We start from the raw sequence: 18,910 nt of genomic DNA, 5'->3' as shown, positions 1-18,910 counted from the left end.
GCGGCGCGGCGGGGGCGGCGGCGGAGCGGGGCCGTGAGCGCGGAGCGGGCGGCGGGGCCATGGCGGGGCCGGCCTGACCCGACCCGACCCGACCCGCGCTCGCCGCCGCGATGTTGCCGAGCCAGGCCGGGGCCGGGAACGGCGCCGCCGCCGCGCTGGCCCGCGGCTCGGGGCTGGGCCGGTCGTCGGTGCCGGCGCCGCGTGGGGCGAACGGCGGCGGGGCGGCGGCGGCGGCGGGGCCGCCCGGGGGCCGCCTGGAGCGGGAGGCGCTGTACAGCGGCAGCGAGGGCGACTCGGAGTCGGCCGAGGAGGAGGAGCTGGGCGGCGAGCGGCGCGGCGTGAAGCGTGGCCTGGCCGAGGCGGCGGCGGCGGCGGCGGCGGCGGGGCCCGCGGCGGGAGCGGCGGCGGCCGCCTACGGCGTCGGCGGGGGCGGCGGGGCCGTGAGCGGCGCCAAGCCCGGGAAGAAGACGCGGGGCCGGGTGAAGATCAAGATGGAGTTCATCGACAACAAGCTGCGGCGCTACACCACCTTCAGCAAGAGGAAGACCGGCATCATGAAGAAGGTGCGGCCCCGGGGCTCCGGCCGGGGCGGGGGGCGGCCGGGGGCGGCGGCTGGCACCCGCCCGTCCCCGGCCCGTGGCCCCCGGGCGCTGCGCGGCCGGGCCGAGCGGGGAGCCGGCCGGCGGGGCCGTGCCCGGAAACGGCGGCGGCTTCCCGGTCCCGCGGGGGGGTGGCCCGGCACCAGCTCCTTCCGGGGGGCTGCGTGGGAGCCGCCGGCGGGGCCGGTCGCCGCCTGCGGCCGGTCCCTGGCCTCCGCGGAGCTCCGGGCAGGGACCCGGGGCAGCCGGGCAGGGCGGTCGCGCAGCCCCGGGACCGGGGGATGCCGGCTGCGCCCGGCGGTCCCCAGCCGGCCGGTGCGGCCCGTCCCGGTGCAGCCTCCGGCCCCCGGCCGCAGCTGACCGGCGCCCCGGGAGCCCTCGGGGCCGCTCTCCGCGAGTCGGTGCCGGCTGCTGCCCCGGTCCTGTGGCACGGCAGGGCTGCCCTGACCCGCCGAGGCCCCCGCAGGGCTGGCTCCCTCGGCCGCGGAAGGGGCCAGCGCCGCGGCTCGGTCGGTCCAGAGTCCTCTCCGTGGTTCCTGGCGGCTGGAGCCGTTGGGCAAAGGCAGATCCGAAACTTGGGGGATTTTGCGTGCGGTTGGATGCTGCTGGCTTCTCTGCATCCCTGCCGGTGCTCATAGCATCCTCTGAACAACCGGACAGCGCTGCATCCCGGCTGAGCTGGGCTTCGGGCGCCCTGGGAAGGCGGGAATGGTTGTGGGGTGCTGCTGGGCTCGTCCTGGCTGCACAGGATGCAGAATGAGGCCATCCTCTCCGTGGCAGCTTGTGCGAGACCACCGAGTGTGCCGTGATGGCGTACGAAGAGTGTTCTTCCTAGCCCACAGGTCAATCCTGGAGGATGGTAGCCTCACTGCAGGGGTGTTTGGGTGCAGCTCTGGACTGTGAAGACTGAGAGGGGAATCTGGGTCCCAGCCCGGCTGGGGTGTCAGTGAGGGGAAGGAGGTAGCAGAGACACGTGGGCTGAGTAGCATCCTCTCACATGGCTCAGCAGAGGTAGACGTGTCTGGAAAAGCAGGTGGGATTTCCAGAATGGGGACAGCCCAGTGTCCCCGTCTCCTTAGGCTACTCTCCTGAGGGGACTGCTCTTTTCTTGTGGCCTCTTGGCATGCACATCCCCTAAGGGCATGCTAAAGGAGATGGGGATGCAGCATGGGGCACCCCAACCTGCAGGGAACCAACCTTGAGTTGGTTTTAGATGCCACAGCTCCTCTGGGGTGACAGGGAGCTGGAGCTGGTGTGACCAAAAGGAGGACTGTGCTGGGAGTGCAGGGACGTGCTGGGGACTCTTGTCCTGCACTGTATGTGTCCGTGCTGCCTGTGACCCCCTGCTCTTCCCTTGTGCTGCTGGCAGGCCTACGAGCTTTCCACGCTGACTGGCACTCAAGTCCTGCTGCTGGTGGCCAGTGAGACGGGCCATGTGTACACGTTTGCCACGCGGAAGCTGCAGCCCATGATCACCAGTGAGACGGGGAAGGCGTTGATCCAGACGTGCCTCAATTCCCCAGACTCGCCCCCGCGCTCGGACCCAACCACTGACCAGCGCATGAGCGCCACGGGCTTTGAGGAGACGGACCTCACCTACCAGGTGTCCGAGTCAGATAGCAGCGGGGAGACCAAGGTAACGTTCCTGTGCTTGGCCGCACGCCTGGGCACCCTGGGGGGCACGGGCTGTGCTCGTGGGGCTGTGCTGGGAGCCCTGATCGTCCCCAGCCCTCCTTGAATAGTAGCTTGGGAAGCTGAGGACGGGTCCCCTTTTGCTGCGACTCCAGTGAGCTTGTGCCGTGGCCTCTCAGGGCTGGCTCCTTCTCTTGGCTGGCGGTAGTGGTGATTCGGAGAGGGAGGGAGGTGGGTGGCAGGTGTCCTGGCCCTGGCCTCTGCAGTGGGGCTCCCCGCTGGCCCAGCCCACCCCCCTGGCCAGCTCTCAGCGCTGTTATCTCTCCCCGGGCGTCTCCATGCTCTTGCACTCATTGATAAAAATTTGATTCTGCCTCCATGGCCTTATAAGGCCTGGTTTCCCTCGCCAGAGTCCCTGGCAGGGCCCCTCACATTCCTTATAAGCTGCAGCTGTCTCTTGCTTTGGTGCTGTTTTGGAAGGGGGCAGGGAGGACATGGGGAATGGAAACATTTGGCTGGACGGACCGTTTCTGCTCCCTGCCCGGTGTCCCTGCTGGTGCCGGCCCTTGCCTGCCGGTGTTACTTGTGGCCTCTCACCCAGGGTGCTGCAGAGGGCATGTCCGTGGGTGCAGTCAGGCAATGACCCTTTTCTGCTGGGAGGGCCCTGTCTTGCCCCTGCATCCTGTGGTGCTGTTCCTCGGAGCTGTTGTGAGAAAGCTGGCTCCCGTATCCCTGCTGCTTCCTTTGCAGGCTGGTGCTCGGGTCCGCAGGCGCTTGGAGGTGGGAGGTGGGGGAGTTTGTGGCGCAAGGCTGGAACGACATGCTGAACTGGGGGTTGTGCCACAGCTTCCCGGGCCCGCGTGGAGTGCCGTTGAGTGCTGCGAGTTGCTGCAGCTTTGCTGTACCTGTGCTCGTGGCTTGGGTACTGGGCTTGCTGCAAAAGCATCCTCCCAGATGAACCGTGGTCTTGCTCTAGGAGCCCTCCAGCCAGCTGTACGCAAGCCACAGCAGCATCCTTGCCATACAGTAGCCGCTAAATGTTAAGCAGACAGAACCTGAAGAAGGGTGTTTGAGATTTCTGTGCTGTAATCCCAAAGGCAGTGAGTGCAGCCCTGAGACGTGCCCAGCATGTTGTCTGGGGCTGCCGGGGTGTTCAGCTGTGTGTTTGTGTCCTGTGGCAGCCCAACAGCGCTGGTCACAGTGCTGCTGGGTACCCGGCAGCCATGATTCCTCCATGCCCTCTTCCCCACATGTGTGCAGTGCTGCACCAAGGAAAAACTTCTCACTGCTGAGTCCTGCGAAATATCAGCAGTCCCAGACATCCCTGCAGGCAGAGGAGCTGTGGTGGGCCAAGGTGTTGCTGGCTGGAGAGCTCTGTGCTGGAGCCCAGAAGAGTCCCTAGGAAGGCTTCCTGCTGATGGGAGCCCAGCACAGCCCTGGCTGTCCCAGCCTGGCGTGACTCCCCTGGGTGCCTCTGGTTCCTAGTGTGAGCTGTGCCAGCCCTTGCCAGTAGGCAGAGGAGCCCACTGTTGCCAGCAATTTCTCCCTTGTGCAGCCTGTGTTTGTAAGGACTTGTGTCTCTTGGCCTTCTCCTGGATGAAAAGGCAAGTCCTGCGGGCATTTTGTAATGAGTCAAATTACCTGTGCCTGGAGTAATTTGGAGGCGCGGGAAGCGCTGTGCATGGCAGCTGACCTGTCCCTGGCATGGGGCTTGTCCACATCATGTCCCTTAAGATTTTCCTTGGAAATACAGCTACATGGCTCCAAAGGAAGCGTGCTCTGGGGGTGCAGTTACTCTGCAGAGATCTTCTTAACACAGCTTCTCTCTGCCCGCTTTCTAATGCAGCCCCCACTTAGTGCCCTGCAAGCTCCATCCCAGTACCCATGAGTGGTAATGCTTGGTGTGGGGTGCCTTGTGGCCCCAGCCAGCATTTGGTGTGGGGCTGGAGGAGCCCTGTGGCCCTGTCTTCTGCTTGGCATTCTGGCTAAACTCACACCTGGCCTGCTAAGGGTTCTCGTCACAGCAAGCCCTGGGGCTGGGGACAGTCCCCACCCTGACTCTTCCCAGTTCTCCTGTGCCTTCTGCAGGGCTGGAAGCCTGGTTTGGTGCTCTGGCAGAGATCAGCCCAGTTCAGATAGACAAAGAAGCCCTCTGAGGACGAAGGGAGCCTGTGGATGGGCCGTGCTGGGTGGCTGGCGTCCTTGCCGAGGGGTGGGTGGTACGCAGGGCTGGGTTACGGGTGCCTCGTTAGAGGAGGTGGCAGGAAATTTAGCGCCTGGACTGTCAGGTCCAGCCACATCGGATGCTCTGAGAGGGCTGGGCAGTTGCTCCCTGGCCTTCCTCTGAACTCTGCTTCCTGGACCTCTGTATGGACAAAACCTGCTTGTGTTCAGCTGCTGCAGCAGAGGAGGGAGCAATGCAGCCAGGCTGTTACCTGCAGTCAGCAGCCTGCTGGTATTCCTTTGCACTACAGCCAGCAGCAGTGATGAGATCCTCCTGCTGTGCCAAACCCAAACTCCCTGCCATGGAGCTGAGCTCGGACTGCAGCTGGGACCGGGCCATGCTATGCTTTCAAGACAGCAGCTATACGCTCACGATGATACTGTCGTGCATTGACCTGTCCGACCTTTTGTGGGCCCCAAAGGGCACACTGCCCTCATGTACTCTTCTGGGTGGGGTTATGTGGGAGAGGGGATTTTGGAGGAAGCTCAGGGGCTCTAGATTGGGGTGAGAGCATGGGAGTAGCCCTGATCTGGTCATCTCTTTTTGGGGTGAGGGAAAGGTGGGACTTTCTGCCTCATCTGGAATGCAGACCAGGTGTTGGAGACCAGATGGGGATTTCCCATGTACCTCCAAGGCCGGATGTCCTGCAATATCTGCATAATAATGCTGGCTGGGGGGTCTGGGCCATGCTGAGCAGCATTGTCCCACGCAGCCCCCAGAAGCTGCAGAGTGGGATTGTTTCTGTCCCCGAGACCCTACTATGGTCCGGGATGGGCATCAGGTGGCCTGGGCCATGCCCTGTGATCCGCTCATGCTCTATAGCGTTTATCAAGTATGCAGAGTGGCGTGGGTCTGTGCAGACATCTCCTGCTGCTGTGCTGCACCTCTCTGCTGCATGTTGATTCCCCAGGCACTGCTCTGCAAACTGAAGTTTGCAGTGAGCTATGGTGGGGAATGGATGTGCAGCTGGGTCAGGAAGGGAAGGGCCTTCAGGGCTGCTGTGCTGCCTCAGGGCTTGTCCATGGCCCCTTGGGTAGTCTCTGCTGAAGGTGACCCATGACTTGGCTCCTGTTGAAGGCTGGCCTCGAGCATGTAGTCTAGGCTTTGCAGGGTGCTGGGGGGAGCGGAGGTGCCCAGGGGCTCTGAGGCATCCCAGGCAGGCATGGGGAGAAGGCAACGGGTGTCCAATCCCAAGGTGTCTCCCAGCTCTCTTTCTGTACTGGGAGCTATTGCTGCAGCCCAAGAGAAACACAGCAAAGATGGGAGGAATCTGAGTCTCACCTGTGGCAGAGTAGGGAGGGCAGAGATGGGGCATGCATATTTTGAGCCTGCCAGCACAGAATCCTTCCCAAGCACCTTTTTTCTGATCATACTGAGGTTTGCCCTAGTGCTTCTAGGGAGTCCTGGGAATCCCCCGAGTAGGGTGCTGTAAATCTTTTGGGATGCCTCCTCCAGCCCTGAGAGTAGGGAATGTGGGGGGATGCTAAGTGCCCTGGCTGCTTGGGGATTATAGCTCAGGGGTGTATGGCTTCAGGGCTATGCCTGGGGATGAGGGAGCCTGGCTTTTCCAGCTGGGAGCAAGACCCGCCCTGCTCTGCTATGGCTCCCATGGCCTAGTGGGCTGGGGGGAGCTCTGCCCTGTCACCCATGTGGGGAGGGTGCCCACAGCCTCCACGTCCCATGTGGGCTGGCAGGAGTTTGTGGTTGAGCTAATGGAAAGTGCCTCTGCTGGGCTCCGCTCTGTTATCACGTGCCTCTTCTAATTCGGACTTCAGGGACTGCGGTGCCAAAGCGGAGGGGCGTTACTCTCCTCCCTCCCCAGGCCCTGGGGCACGGCTGAGTGCCCAGGATTGGCTCCCCCTGTCCAAAATGGGCTGCCTTCCCTTTTTTAGCTGTTCGTTGAGCTGTGAATTCCTCGTTCCTGGCAGCTTGACAAGCTGGGAACAAGGCTTAGCACGTGGGAGAGCTGGGCCCACCAGCCTTCAGCGGGAGGGGTGGGAGTGTGGCAGCCTTAACTCTTCCCAGGCGTGCCGGCAGCCGTGGCAGGGCACGGGGACAGCAGGTCCCGTGTGGTGGGTGGCATGGTCTCCTGTGGAGCAGTGTATTTGCAGTCTGCTCTTGGCCAGCTGAGCAGGGCAGGAGAGGAGCCACGGAGACCGTGGGTATCCAGAAGGGGATTTGGGGGAAGGAGGTATGTTAGGTGAAGTGTGACTGCCAGGGGCAGCCGGGATCATGCTGGGCTTGGTTGGTTCCTGCAGATCCAAGCCACATCCAGCCACATGCTTTGTGGCTGCAGAAACTGGGGTGTTACATGCCCTGCAGCGTGGCATACACGTTCCTCCTTCCCAGACCTAGGAGGCCAGCATCTCGGGCTAGCATTGGCCCAGCACAGGGCCCTTTCTCTCCTGGTGCTCTGCTTCCCTGGTGATGCTGTCCTCAGACAGGCATAGAGCTCTGATGCTCCTTGCAGGACCATGGTGCGTGCTGGCTGTAGCTAACATGCGGGGTCCCTTGGAAGCGTTTGCCTCTTGCCCATCTCTTGCTAGCGGACTGGCAAACGGGTGCTTCCCCTGGCCAGGTTCTCCCCTTTGCTCCAGGAGATTTGTGGAGGCATTCTCCAGGGTCTGCCAAAGCAGCTGTCAGGGCTGGGTTTGGGCCTCCCTGGTGTCCGGGTTTGGCCTTACCTCTCCCTTGCTGCTTTCGGTGTACAGCTGCCTTTAAGAGCCAGTTCTCGGCTTGTTCTTGGCCATGTGTTTCCTGCCGTAAGGGAAGTGGTGTGTGTTCCTGACAGGAGACAGTGTGTTTGCCTTTACGTCTGTCCCTGCAAGGACTGTTTTTGCCTGTTGTGTGCCAAGAAGAGGCTGCTCTCTTCCTAGAGGCTATGGGGACTCCTGGGGAGGGGAAGGGTTGCTTCGTCCCCTGGTGTCTTGCAGGGAAGTCTCTCAGGGGACCCGTGTGGCCCTGGGCTTGTATCCAAGGTTTACGCTGAGCTCTTTCCAGCTCTCCTCATGTTTGTACAAGCAACTCCTCTCTGCTACCCTGGCTCTGCTCCATGTGCTGGCAGCAGGCTATGGGGGTATGGTTTAGCACGAGGATGCAACCTATGGAGCCTGGTTTGGTCTCGTGGGCAGATGTTGACCAGATCCAAGGGCTGGTCTGAATTGTCACAATCTCTCCTTCCCCAGGACGCACTGAAACCAGCGTTCACTGTCACCAACCTGCCGGGGACAACATCCACCATCCAGACAGCCCCCACCACCTCAACCTCCATGCAGGTCAGCAGTGGCCCGTCATTCCCCATCACTAATTACCTGGCGCCAGTGTCTGCCAGCATCAGCCCCAATGCCGTCACCAGTGCCAACGGGACAGTGCTGAAGACTACTGGAGCCAGTGCAGTGACATCTGGGGGCCTCATGCCAATACCCACCAGCTTCACCCTCATGTCAGGTCAGTGCCTTTAGGGGCTGAGGGCTGCATCCGTCCGTCTCTGCACCTGGAGTGTGTTGCTGCCCTCTCCAGAGGAGAGGAGGCCTAGTGGCAGGAGGAAGCAGAGTGGTTGCTGCTGTAGGGTGAACCTGGCTGGGATTCCTTGCTCCAACCCAGCCAGGCCAGTGACTGGAGAAGGGTCATGTAGTGACTGTTTCCTTAGAGTGCTGCTAGCTGGCCCTGTGGCTGGGAAGGGCGTGGTGGCAGGGAGCTGAGCTGGGACCCCAGGGCAGCACCGAGAAGCCTGGAGGGAGTGAAAAGAGCTGGTGGTGACAAAGCCTTTCTTTCTCCCTCCTTTCGGCAGGTGCTTCCCTTTCTCCGGGGACCCCTACCATTCCTCTCACTCAGTTACAGCCGCACTCCCTGGCTCTTTCCAGCCAGCAGGGCCAGGTGGTCACGGGTACGGCTGGACAGCTGCAGCAGGCACAACAGACAGTCTTCCGCTTCCCTGCCAGAGCTGGAGGGCAGATCGTGTCGCTGACAGGTCAGCACTCGCTTCTCCTCCGCTTGCTTGAGGTGGGGGGATGGAGGCGTCTGTGGGGGTCCTGGTCAGAGAGCTGACCCCCAACTGAGGTGGGAGCGCAGAGAAGGCAGAGCACAGGGCACCCTGGCTGTGGCTGAAGGGGAGAGATGGGAAGACAGGGCAGAGAATGCTTGGCATAGGCAGGAGCAGCATCCTGGGGGATACAGACCAAAGGAAGCAGTGGGTTGTCAGTCTCCTGCCCCAGGGTTTGCCCTGCAACTAGCAAATGCAGAGGAGACAGGTCCCTGGTGCAGCTGTGCTGAGGCTGAACTGTGCTGCTAGGAGGACTGATGGAAGGAGCTCAGATGCCCAGTGGATGGTTTTTTGAGTGCTGGCATTTGGCTCTGAGCAGCTGCCCTTGGTTTTGTATTTGGATCTGCAGTTAGTCACTGAACCACGGTGCAGAGGATAGATTAGGAGAGACCCAGAGCAGAGGAGGGAGCGGTGCTGCTGTGCTGCCTTGTGTGCATTGTCCTTTGCAGGAATTTCTTGTTGTGCTGAGTAAAGGCTCCCCAGGTGTTATACTGCGGCTAGACAAGCTCCTGGATGGATTTTCAGAGCAGGGCTAGGCTCTCTGTTTTGGGGGCAGCCATCATCTGAGGACCAGCACTGAGAGAGAGAGTATTTCTTGCGTCCTGCCTGTTTGTGCCCAAGTCGATGAGTCTGATAGCTTGCGTGCTTTCTTGGAGCCCTTATGGCTCCCGTGGGCCCTGGCAGACAGCGTGATCCCATGCGAGGGAACTGGATTTCCCTGTGATCTGGAGGAGCCAAGAGAATAACAGACGTGTGTCTCTGTGGTGTGGTGCGTGGGGAGATGCCCAGTCTGAGCGAGGTGGCCGGTGATTCCTGCTCTCTGGCATCCCTTGCTCTTCCCTCTGGAGACAGGACCTGAGCCTGAGGGGAGCTTTCTGTGCCGAGCTCCATCTCTGGAGCTGAAGAGCTTTGCAGTGGGTGGGCTCAGCCGGAGGCTGTGTGGCCGTGCCCCCACAGCTCTGGGATGCACGCCTTGTGGCCCAGTGGTCTGTAATCCCTGTGTAGAGCACTGTGATGTCTTGAGATCGCAAGCTGAGCGAGATAGCTGTTCCCCGAGTGCCCTGTGGAGGATGGAGCTGGGCTCCAGAGTGTGAAGGCAGCGGGGCCCAGCTGGCCTGGGCATTTGGGCTCTCGCAGTTCTGCTCGTTGCGGTGAGATGGTCCTTGCAGGGCTGGCTGAGCATGGGCAGTGCTGGGGGCATGTGCTGGGCCCTCTCCTCCCAACATCTTCTGTGTCGTGTCTTGGCGGAGCCAGGAATGGTGAGGAGGGCCCCAGACACTCCTGAACCATGCCTGGGAGCTGGAAAAAAGCTGCTGTGGCCTTTCCTTTTCTCTCTGGAACCCTGTGGGCCAGCTAACCCCTCCTTGGCCCCTGTGTGCCAGGAAACAGCAGGTTTTCGCCTGCTCTTTAGGGCAGGGCCTGGTTTCTGCCACGTGCTGCTCTTGGCTAGCCTTCCCCAGCACAGTGCAGAGCTGCGCTGCGGAGCCATGTGTGGCCAGAGAAGGACTGGGGGGCTTTCCCATGGCCCAGAGTGCTGGTATCCCTGCTGAGCCACAGGCTCACGGGCTCCTCTCTCTCCCCAGGTGGTACCATGGCTCAGCAGGTCCCAGTCCAGGCGATCCAGGTGCACCAGGCACCGCAGCAAACGTCTCCCTCTAGTGACAGCAGCACTGACCTTACCCAGACCTCTTCCAGTGGAACAGGTAATTGGGACGTTACGGTAACCATGTTCTGTCTTCCTAACCACTGCTGATAACAACCCACACTAATAGACCTCATGCCTGCTCCCTGCTCAGGATCTGTCTTCAGACCAACTCTATCCCAGTCTTTCTGACAGTTTCCCAGGTGTATTTATCCCTGTTGCCAGCCCCTGTGCTACGCTATATCTAGGTAGATGCTGCCACGCGTAGGGCACCTTACAAGGGATTTCGGAGCCTCTCCAGATACATCATCTGCTCTTACTTGCAGCATGGAGCTGGGAACAGGTTGTCCAGTTCTCAGGTGGTTTCTTAGTGAGCATTGGCTCACATCTACTTGAGATTTTTACTGTATATGCAGAAGACACCTCTGTTGCCAGCAAAATCTGAGTTCAGGTGCCTGGATGCAGGCTGAATCCAGTTCAACAGCTTTAATAAAGCTTCATCAGGAAACTTGTATCTCAAGTTGAATTCAGTCCTGGGATATTTGGCTATTGTGCTTTTCTGCCCTCTCATACTCACTCATGAAAGGAGAGGTTTGAGCTCTCCTGCCTGTTCCCTGGGGCTTTTCCCCAGGAGCTTGGGAGAACAAGACGGGTTCTCCGTGCACCTGCTGCTTCAGGACAGCATGCCAAGGGTGGCTGAGGGAGGGGTGCTGAGCAGGCGTTTGAATGTAGCAGACTCCTTTCGTGTGGCTCACGTGTAGTCTGTCCTGGTGCCAGTGACCCTCCCGGCGACCATCATGACGTCGTCTGTGCCAACCACTGTGGGTGGCCACATGATGTACCCCAGCCCACATGCGGTGATGTACGCGCCCACACCTGGCCTTGCGGACGGCGGACTTGCAGTCCTCAACGCTTTCTCACAGGCGCCCTCAGCGATGCAGGTGTCCCACGGCCAGGTCCAGGATCAGGGTAAGACAGCTGTCTGGGTCAGTGCTCCCTTAAGTGCTCTGACACCCTGATTTTTCTTGTCTCACATGTATTTGTGCTGTATATTAATTTCAAAGAATTTTCTTCTAAGCAGTCCTAGTGGCTGTACAAAGGCCTGGCAAGGGCGATGCTCGATGCGTGCTTTTAGATTGCCCCGTTGTCCTGCGCAAAGGATTGCTTGAGCCGCTTGCTGGGGAAGAAGGGTGAGGGTTGCTTGGATGGGTGGCGTATGGGGCAGGCAGTGGAGGGAGCTAGGAGGCTCTGGAGAGGACGTGTGGTTGCATGAGGGGGCAAAGCAGCATGAAGCCATGCAGGCAAGACTTGGATTGAGGGCTTGTGCCTGCTTCTCCCAGCATTTGGAAAACTAGCACATGCGGCTCCCTACTGGGATGCCTCTATGCATGTGAACAGGCATCTTCATCTTTGTGAAGCTCCATGGAGCTCAGAGAAAGGACGCGTGGGGGAGCACTCTTTAAGGGACGGTGTCATTTGTGCTCTCTCTTTGTGGCAGGTGGCGTTCCCCAAGTGTTCCTGACAGCCCCATCAGGCACCGTTCAGATCCCAGTCTCAGCTGTCCAGCTTCACCAGGTAGGCGCAGAGTGGTACTCGCAGGTGTTCAGGGGGTGTCCTTGCTTTGTCCCTGCCTGCACATCCTTTGCGGGCCTGGGCAGACCCAGGCCCTTGGCTAGAGCCAGTCCTCAGGTCTGGGAAAGCTGTCAGTGCCACCCACTCTTGGGTGAGGAAGTCTTGCCCTCCTTGAACAGGTGCCCAGAAAGGACAGTGCCACCCTGGCTGCTGGCACACATGGTCTCAGGGCATGCTGTACCCCAGTGCTTCCTCCTCCCTTTTCTCTCTAGATGGCTGTCATCGGGCAGCAGAGCAGCAGTGGCAGCAGCCTGACGGAGCTGCAGGTGGTCAACTTGGACACCTCACACAGCGCCAAGAGTGACTGAGAGGCCTCTGCTGCCGGCCTTGTGCTGTCCCTGGCTTGTCATGCCAGTGCCGGGGCTGGCGGCAATTCCTTCTCGTACAGACTGCACCAGTTATTTATTGTTGCCTTTTCACGTTTCCTTCATCCACACATGCACACACACACACACACGCACCCACCCACCCACCCACACACACACATACACACAGGCATGCGCGTGGGGCTGCAGGACCCACCTAGGGTGGAGCTGTGCTGGGGCCGTGCAGGGCTTGGGGGCGTTTGGATGCTGCAATAGCTGTGCTTGTCTCACGCCAGCCAAAGAAACTTGTCTCTTGAGGGGAGGACTGCTCTGCGCTGTAAATAAATACTGCGGGCCATTCCCAGCTGGAGGCTCTGGCTCCTTCTGGGCGCTCCGAGTCACCTTGCCCATGAGTGTTTGCTCTGCGTGAGGCTCGGCTCAGACCCAGAGCCGTCCTGCGGGCGCAGCTCGGAGCGGAGCGGGCCGAGGCTGTGCTGCTGGCCTCAGCAATGTGCCTTTGTGGGGGTGACAGGTCCTGGCCGCAGCAACTCGCCCTGGGCTCTGGACAGGGGAGAGTGGCCAGCTTGCATGTGCATCTCTGGTTGGGCCTGCGCGCCCTCCCTCTGGAGGGCAGGGCACAGCCTGTAGCCCGTGGCCCCGTCCTCCTTGTATGCACTACAGTGAGCCCTCTGCCCTCAGTGCCTCCTCGCTGGGCTGCCTGGCAGATTTGCAGCCTGCCTGGCTCTGCCCCGGTGGCTGCCCTCGCACAGCTGAGGCGGTCGGTGGATGCCCAGGAGCACGACTATGCCCTGGAGAGCTCCTGGGGGGCTCTGTGGCCGGCCCAGCCCCACACTCTCTTCTCAGCCCTCGCACTGCTTGCGGACTCCGTACACCCAGGGGAACATGGCCGGGTCTTTCCCGCATCCCCCTGCAGCTCCAGCCAGCGCTTTCTAAATTTCTGTGTCTGATGCAAGGTGGAGAAACAACTCAAGTGTCAAAGGGAAGAGCCCATGGGGCACTGAGCTGCTGGGCAGGTGGCAGGCTCTTCCTACGAGCACCAGGGTGACCTGCAGGCCATGCTGCGCTGTGGAGGAGCAGCTGTGATGCCTGTGCAGGCTCAGGAAGACTGGGGAAGAAGGGCTGGAGCATGCTTGGTCCTGCATGGGAGTTGCTGTGAATGGCTCTGCTACCTAGCCCTGTCCCTGGAGGGAGAGTGAGCAAGTGAGAGAAGCTGCTGAATCCTTAGGGGAAGAAGCAGCTACTGTAACTTTTTTTTTTTTTTTAAGTTAAAGACAAAAGAAGCCTTGGAGAAAAAAGAAAAAAAAAAGAAAAAAAAAAAAGAAAATGACTTTATTTTTCTAAGTGTTAAACTCAGTATTTATGTAATTCTTTAAGGAATAAAAGTTTGGCTCCTGTACAGTTTTCATGGGGTTTGTACCAGGGGGATGGGAGAGGGGTGGGTGGGCATGGAGGCAGGAAAGGGGCCTTGCTTTTGAGTTTGTATTGTAATCTTGGACATGTTCCCTCAGCATTAGCGTTTAAGCTGCGCTCTCCACCCACCAGCATGTGCCAGGGATCAAGCTGAACCAAGTGGGATGCTTGTTTCCCACTGAGCTGTACTGAGGACTCCATACCCATCATTTTGGGCTTACCGGGCAGAAGGCAAGTGAAACAGTGGCTGGTCTCTAAAAGTGGGAAACCCATCCTTCAGGGGCAAGGGGCTTGCAGTGTGCCTGGGAGCCAGAGATGGGCTGGATTTTCTGATGGCTGCCCTGTTCACCTCTGGTCCTGGGACCTGCGGTTGTTCTGTCACTGCTCTTGGTGTGGAGCAATGCTACCTGTGACTGCCTAAGGGATATGGGCATCCCCACTCCTCCCTGGGTGGTGACCAGCCAGTGGTGGCTGATCCCTGCTCACTGTGCAGGTAGCATCTCCTGAACTCCTAGCTGATGCTCTGGGCTGTAGTTCCCCCTCTACAGCCGTTCCTTAGTGCACAGATGTGGAGGGGTCCCCTCCAAGCCCCCCTGTGCAAAGAGCTCCCAGAACGGTCTTTCAGCCCTCGGTCTGTTATGTGGCCTGGGAAGGGCTCGTGGGGAGTGGGGTGGCCCATCTGGTGAGGGTGACATTTCGTGCTGCCTCCCCTTAGTACCCTTGCTCTAAGAGTGAGGCGTACTCCGCAGCTCGGAGCACGTGGGAGTGCTGTGCCGTGCCCCATTGCTAGGTGTGTGAAAGCTGCTCAGTGACGCTTCCAAAACAAGGCTGGGTACCTCGGAGTTTGTCCAGGGAGAAAGATGGGGTTGGAGTTTGCATTGTCCTTTGCCCCAGCACATCACTGTGGCCTGGCTTTGCTCCGCTTTGCTTGTGCCAGCACTGTGGAGCAGAGCTGCTGGGCCGGGATGGCAGGAGCGCCCCTGCTCGCTACAGGGTGTCTGACTGCATCCCCTCCCTGGCTCCCCAAAGGCAACTGCTGGTTAAACGCTAATGGTGTATTTTATTTAAGTGCAGACTTGTAAGAACACTTGTGTATCAGGGATGAAATGGCATTTATTGTGTGGTGACATTTTTAGTTCATTTTACTGGTTTGAGGGTTGTGTGTGTGTGTGTGTGCGTGTGTGCGCGTGTGTACGCATAAGTGTGTGTGGGATTATTTTTTTTTTTTTTTCCCTCCAGTTTCCAGGGTTGTGTTTCTGGAAGGATGTGGAAGTAATCACAGTACTATGTACAGAGCTTTCTTTTGTATTAAAAAAAACTTACTCTTTCAATAAATGTTATCATTTTGTGCACAGATTTGGGATCTTGGCCGTGCTTTGCGGGAAGGGACGACACACGCACCTTAGGGCCAATGAATGGGGATCAGAGGCTGGTTCCTGCACCAGTTTGTGTACTGCGGAGGGTGGGGGGCTGTCTGGGCATGATGTGGCAAAGAGGGGCTCTTTGCAGAAGTCTCCGTCCCCGCTGCCTCCTGCACAGGTGAGACCTGACCAGCTGGACTTGTACTCTGGGAGACCCACAGCCAGCGGGTGGGCCCGAGGGGGCCCGCGGTGGACAGCAGGGCTGTGAGGGCTGTCCCTTCTGAAAGCTTGGGAACGGTGCTGGTGAGCAGGGCATGGTGTCGAGTCAAGAGAAATAAAAACCAGGAACGAGGAGGAATGGGGACTTCTGAAAAAGAAAAGAATTGTTCTAATTCATGGGTGTTAACAGGGAGGAGCAGAAGGACCTCACGCAAGAGTTAGAACAGGGAGGACAAACAGCCCACATTGCTTATAGAGTAGCTAGGCAATCACGAAGGCCTAGGAAGAGGAATTTTTGCCATTGCCATCAAAGAAAAGATGATCCTGAGGCCCGGCCCCAGGTGGATTATATATTTATATATTGATAAACTACCCCAAACCAAAGGAGGACAGAGATACTTTTTAGTAGTGACAGGTATTTCCAGGGTAGATAAAAGTTTTGTATGAAGATGCTGCTGTTAAGGTAGTGTTTATGTGGCATGGGACTTGACAGATAACTGGTGCTGGCCAAGGCCCCGTCATCATGGGAGATGTCATCGCAGCTGGTGTCTCAGAGCATCCAGACATGGTGGTTGGTACGTGCAGTACCATCCCCGGGCCTCTGGAGAAGGAGAAAGAACAAACTGGGCTTTAAAATATACCAGTTGAAAGGCTGCAGGCAGAACAGCTTCCTCTGACATTGACAGGTGTCTGATCCAGGTCTCAAATGAAAATGAGGTTGTTTCCCCTCCCCTCTTCCAAGTCCATTACTTTTAAGGATGGAGCTTAACTTTATGAGGCCCAACACCAAGACTGTTAAATTCCCTGCAGAAAACTGCTATGAGAAGATATAGCAATATTCAAAGTGCAAACTGGGGAGGCATTACTTAAAACTCAGATGCCCGCAGGCTCCTAGAAGCCAGCTCAAGGGCACATGGGGGCTCAGTAAAGTGCTTAAAGGTGGGAAAGAAACCAAAGGGAGAAGGGCTCGTTACAATCATCAGTGCTGCTGGGTCAACAGTATGCCAGCTAAAAATGCAACTACTAGCCACTACATAGCATCAGGTCCTGGAGCAGACACCAGTGTAACGTAAGGAAAGCTTAGCACTGATAGAAGTCTGTGCAGTGGAGGGACTGCACTATTCCTCACAGTACAATTTGGAGAAAGTATAGCTCAGTGTAGCAGGAGAGGAGGATTGTACAGAAAGCACTTAGGAGCAAAACACAGCTGAAATGGCTTTTTTCCCCATCGGGAGGGGAGGTGCTTCACTTTTATGGGTTACACCACGGCCAGCCCCATGTTCAGCATGCCTACACAGATACGTCTCGTGGTTCAGCACCACAGAACCCGTATCAGCACAAGGAACCCCATGTTACTTGTGCTCAGGGATCTGTGTATGACATGTAAGACTCCTAACATGGAGCAAGATACCACAGACATAATCTTTATTTTTAGGATAAATGACTTACGTATGGTATCAAGATGTCATGGTTTAACCCCAGCCGGCAACTAAGCACCACACAGCCGCTCGCTCACTCCCCCCTGGTGGGATGGGGGAGAGAATCGGAAGAGTAAAAGTGAGAAAACTCATGGGTTGAGATAAAGACAGTTTAATGGGTAAAGCAAAAGCCGCGCGCACAAGCAAAGCAAAGCCAGGAATTCATTCACTACTTCCCATGGGCAGGCAGGTGTTCAGCCATCCTCGGGAAAGCAGGGCTCCATCACACATAACAGTTACCTGGGGAGACAAACGCCATCATGCCCAATGTCCCCCCCCTTCCTTCTTCTTCCCCCAGCTTATATACTGAGCATGACGTCATGTGGTATGGAATAGCCCTTGGGCCAGTCTGGGTCAGCCGTCCTGGCTGTGCCCCCTCCCAGCTTCTTATGCACCTGGCAGAGCACAAGAAGCTGAAAAGTCCTTGACTGGTATAAACTCTGCTCAGCAAGAACCAAAACATCAGTGCGTCATCAACATTATTCTCATCCTAAATCCAAAACACAGCACTCTACCAGCTACTAAGAAGAAAACTAACTCTATCCCAGCTGAAACCAGGACACAAGACCATCAGAGCCAAGATATAAGCAGGGCATATGAATACCACAGAAAACCTTTCCGTGTCACAAACAAGATGCCTGTGTCCTATCCGGCCGCTGCCATTTATTGTTGGTGACAATTTTGGCTATGGGATGCTGCCAGCTGATGTTACCAGCCAGGCTGCATTTCACACTGCAAAGCATTATCAGCACCTTGGGTTTGTGACATTAAACACAGCAGCGTTGCAGGTGCAGTACATGCACAAAGTAACAGCTGCCAAGAACAAAGGAAAATAGCAATAGTGGTATCAGCTTTTATGTAGTTGTGAGGCATTTAGGAAGTTATTTTCCCCTTCATTAGTGCAAATATACTGTGTTTATCTCCACAGGAGACGAAGGGACTTGTAAAGGCAAAGCATGATATAACTAAATACCAGTTCGATCCTCTAAATTTTAACAATGCCTTGGGAGTTAATGGGGAAGGAAAATGACACGTTAATGGAAAACACAGAGATTTCAAGAGCATCCACAGGATTCCGGAAAGAGAGCATCAATAGTATCAACAGAGGTTACGTGTGCTAATGGAGAAATCAAGAGGCTGGCTTGGAAACACAAACATTTACAGTCCACCATGGGTGCCACAGCTTTAGAGGATGGTCCCCACGGGCTGACGCAGCACTGCACTGATTTATCCAGCCTATAGTTAATTGTGATTATATTGTTTCCATTAATTGCTGATTGCTATTGTAAAACATGGAAATTGTCTAATCAGTTGCATTAGTACCAAGGGTAGACATGAGGTTGGGCACACATGTGACATTGCTCCAGGATCAAATATGAAAGCAGACTCTCATCTGCTTAGCCTTTGATTTCCATGTTTGTTTATAATTTAAAACAAACATTAACAGACCGATAGAAACCTGCACCTACTGGATCGCAGCTAACCACTGTGAGGCCTGCCAAGGAAGGGAAATATGGGCAAAGGCTAAGAATTTAGATTTTACGGTATGGGCATTACAGATCAGCATAAGACCAGAGCAGGAAAGGAACTGGAAACAGGCCAAACTTGTGCGCAACCGGCTTCGGTTGCCTCTCTGGCAACACTCAGAACGGGGCAGCCCCACGCCCCCAAACCTGCCGAGAGCGAGGCGCGCCGCGCCGGGCGGAGGGAGGCCGGGGCGCAGGCCTGCAGTCACCCCAGAACCCCAAGCCTGAAGCTGCTGCGCCGTCATTTCTGGTCAACGCCGCGTTTGCGATAACGTTAGTGCTGACGTTACCTGCTTTCAGCCTGCCTTCCACCTACCCTGCACCGGTCCTTAACAAAGCCCGTTAACCCCGGACAAACCTTACCAACGCCCAGCGACCCAAGCACCTTCACCTCCTGCGGCCGCAGCCTCCCGCTCCCAACCTCAGTTTTTCCTCGCGTCTAATACCAGCTGGGAGAATCAGAAGATATTCTGTTTTTTCACGTTTTTCTGTCCCTCGCACCCACGCCTCGGGGGGAGGCAGCAGCCCTGTGACAGACGCTTGGGGCGCGCCACCGCACACAGCCCCCCCCCCCGCCCTCAGGAGCCAGCCCAGGCCCGCCTCCCCCGGCCCCGCTCGCCACCCGCCTGCGGCCCGGCTGGGTGTTGCCGGGCACCACCGCACCCCCGCGGCCTGCGGGGCCCGACCGAAACGCCGAGAACGGCGGGAGGCGGCCGGGCCGCGGCGCCAGCGGAACGCGGGGGCGGAGCGCGCAACCGCCCCTCCCGCGAGGTCTCGTAGCCCTCGCCGCCACCCGTAGTGGGCGTGGTCTGCGCGCCC

At 57.9% G+C, this 18,910-nt stretch overlaps 1 protein-coding gene and 1 long non-coding RNA gene across 6 annotated transcripts; one reads left to right on the top strand and one right to left on the bottom strand.

Moving 5' to 3' along the window:
• On the top strand, positions 1-14,863 carry SRF (serum response factor). 4 transcript variants are annotated; one of them, XM_087774417.1, is made up of 8 exons: positions 1-563; positions 1,969-2,235; positions 7,641-7,902; positions 8,246-8,425; positions 10,081-10,200; positions 10,917-11,108; positions 11,638-11,714; positions 11,984-14,863. In XM_087774417.1, the coding sequence occupies exons 1-8, from the start codon at positions 111-113 to the stop codon at positions 12,077-12,079; spliced, it is 1,647 nt and encodes a 548-aa protein (XP_087630543.1). In that variant the 5' UTR covers positions 1-110; the 3' UTR covers positions 12,080-14,863. The 4 variants fall into 4 exon arrangements, with proteins under 4 accessions (XP_087630543.1, XP_087630542.1, XP_087630545.1 ...); XM_087774416.1 differs by having other exon boundaries at positions 10,901-11,108; XM_087774419.1 differs by lacking the exon at positions 8,246-8,425.
• LOC148053123 (uncharacterized) lies at positions 14,721-18,862 on the bottom strand. 2 transcript variants are annotated; one of them, XR_015708175.1, is made up of 3 exons: positions 16,537-18,862; positions 15,487-15,688; positions 14,721-15,235 (listed from the first exon to the last, which is right to left on the bottom strand). It is a non-coding gene; the product is annotated as an uncharacterized LOC148053123 (long non-coding RNA). The 2 variants fall into 2 exon arrangements; XR_015708174.1 differs by having other exon boundaries at positions 14,721-15,688.
• Between the last annotated feature and the right edge of the window lie 48 nt (positions 18,863-18,910).

Source organism: Nipponia nippon, unplaced genomic scaffold (assembly GCF_047370975.1).
Source record: "Nipponia nippon isolate SJK-2023a ecotype South Korea unplaced genomic scaffold, ASM4737097v1 scaffold_4, whole genome shotgun sequence".
Taxonomy (NCBI): Eukaryota; Metazoa; Chordata; class Aves; order Pelecaniformes; family Threskiornithidae; genus Nipponia; species Nipponia nippon.
The sequence above is the reverse complement of the archived record's forward strand: the minus strand, read 5'-3'. Positions and strand labels throughout refer to the sequence as shown.

Excerpts from the sequence above, each read along its gene's own strand:
- SRF (XM_087774416.1), top strand. The coding sequence starts at position 111 with ATGTTGCCGAGCCAGGCCGGGGCCGGGAACGGCGCCGCCGCCGCGCTG. Across the intron at positions 564-1,968 it reads AGACCGGCATCATGAAGAAG|GCCTACGAGCTTTCCACGCT; the intron begins GTGCGGCCCCGG and ends TGCTGCTGGCAG. Across the intron at positions 2,236-7,640 it reads ATAGCAGCGGGGAGACCAAG|GACGCACTGAAACCAGCGTT; the intron begins GTAACGTTCCTG and ends CTCCTTCCCCAG.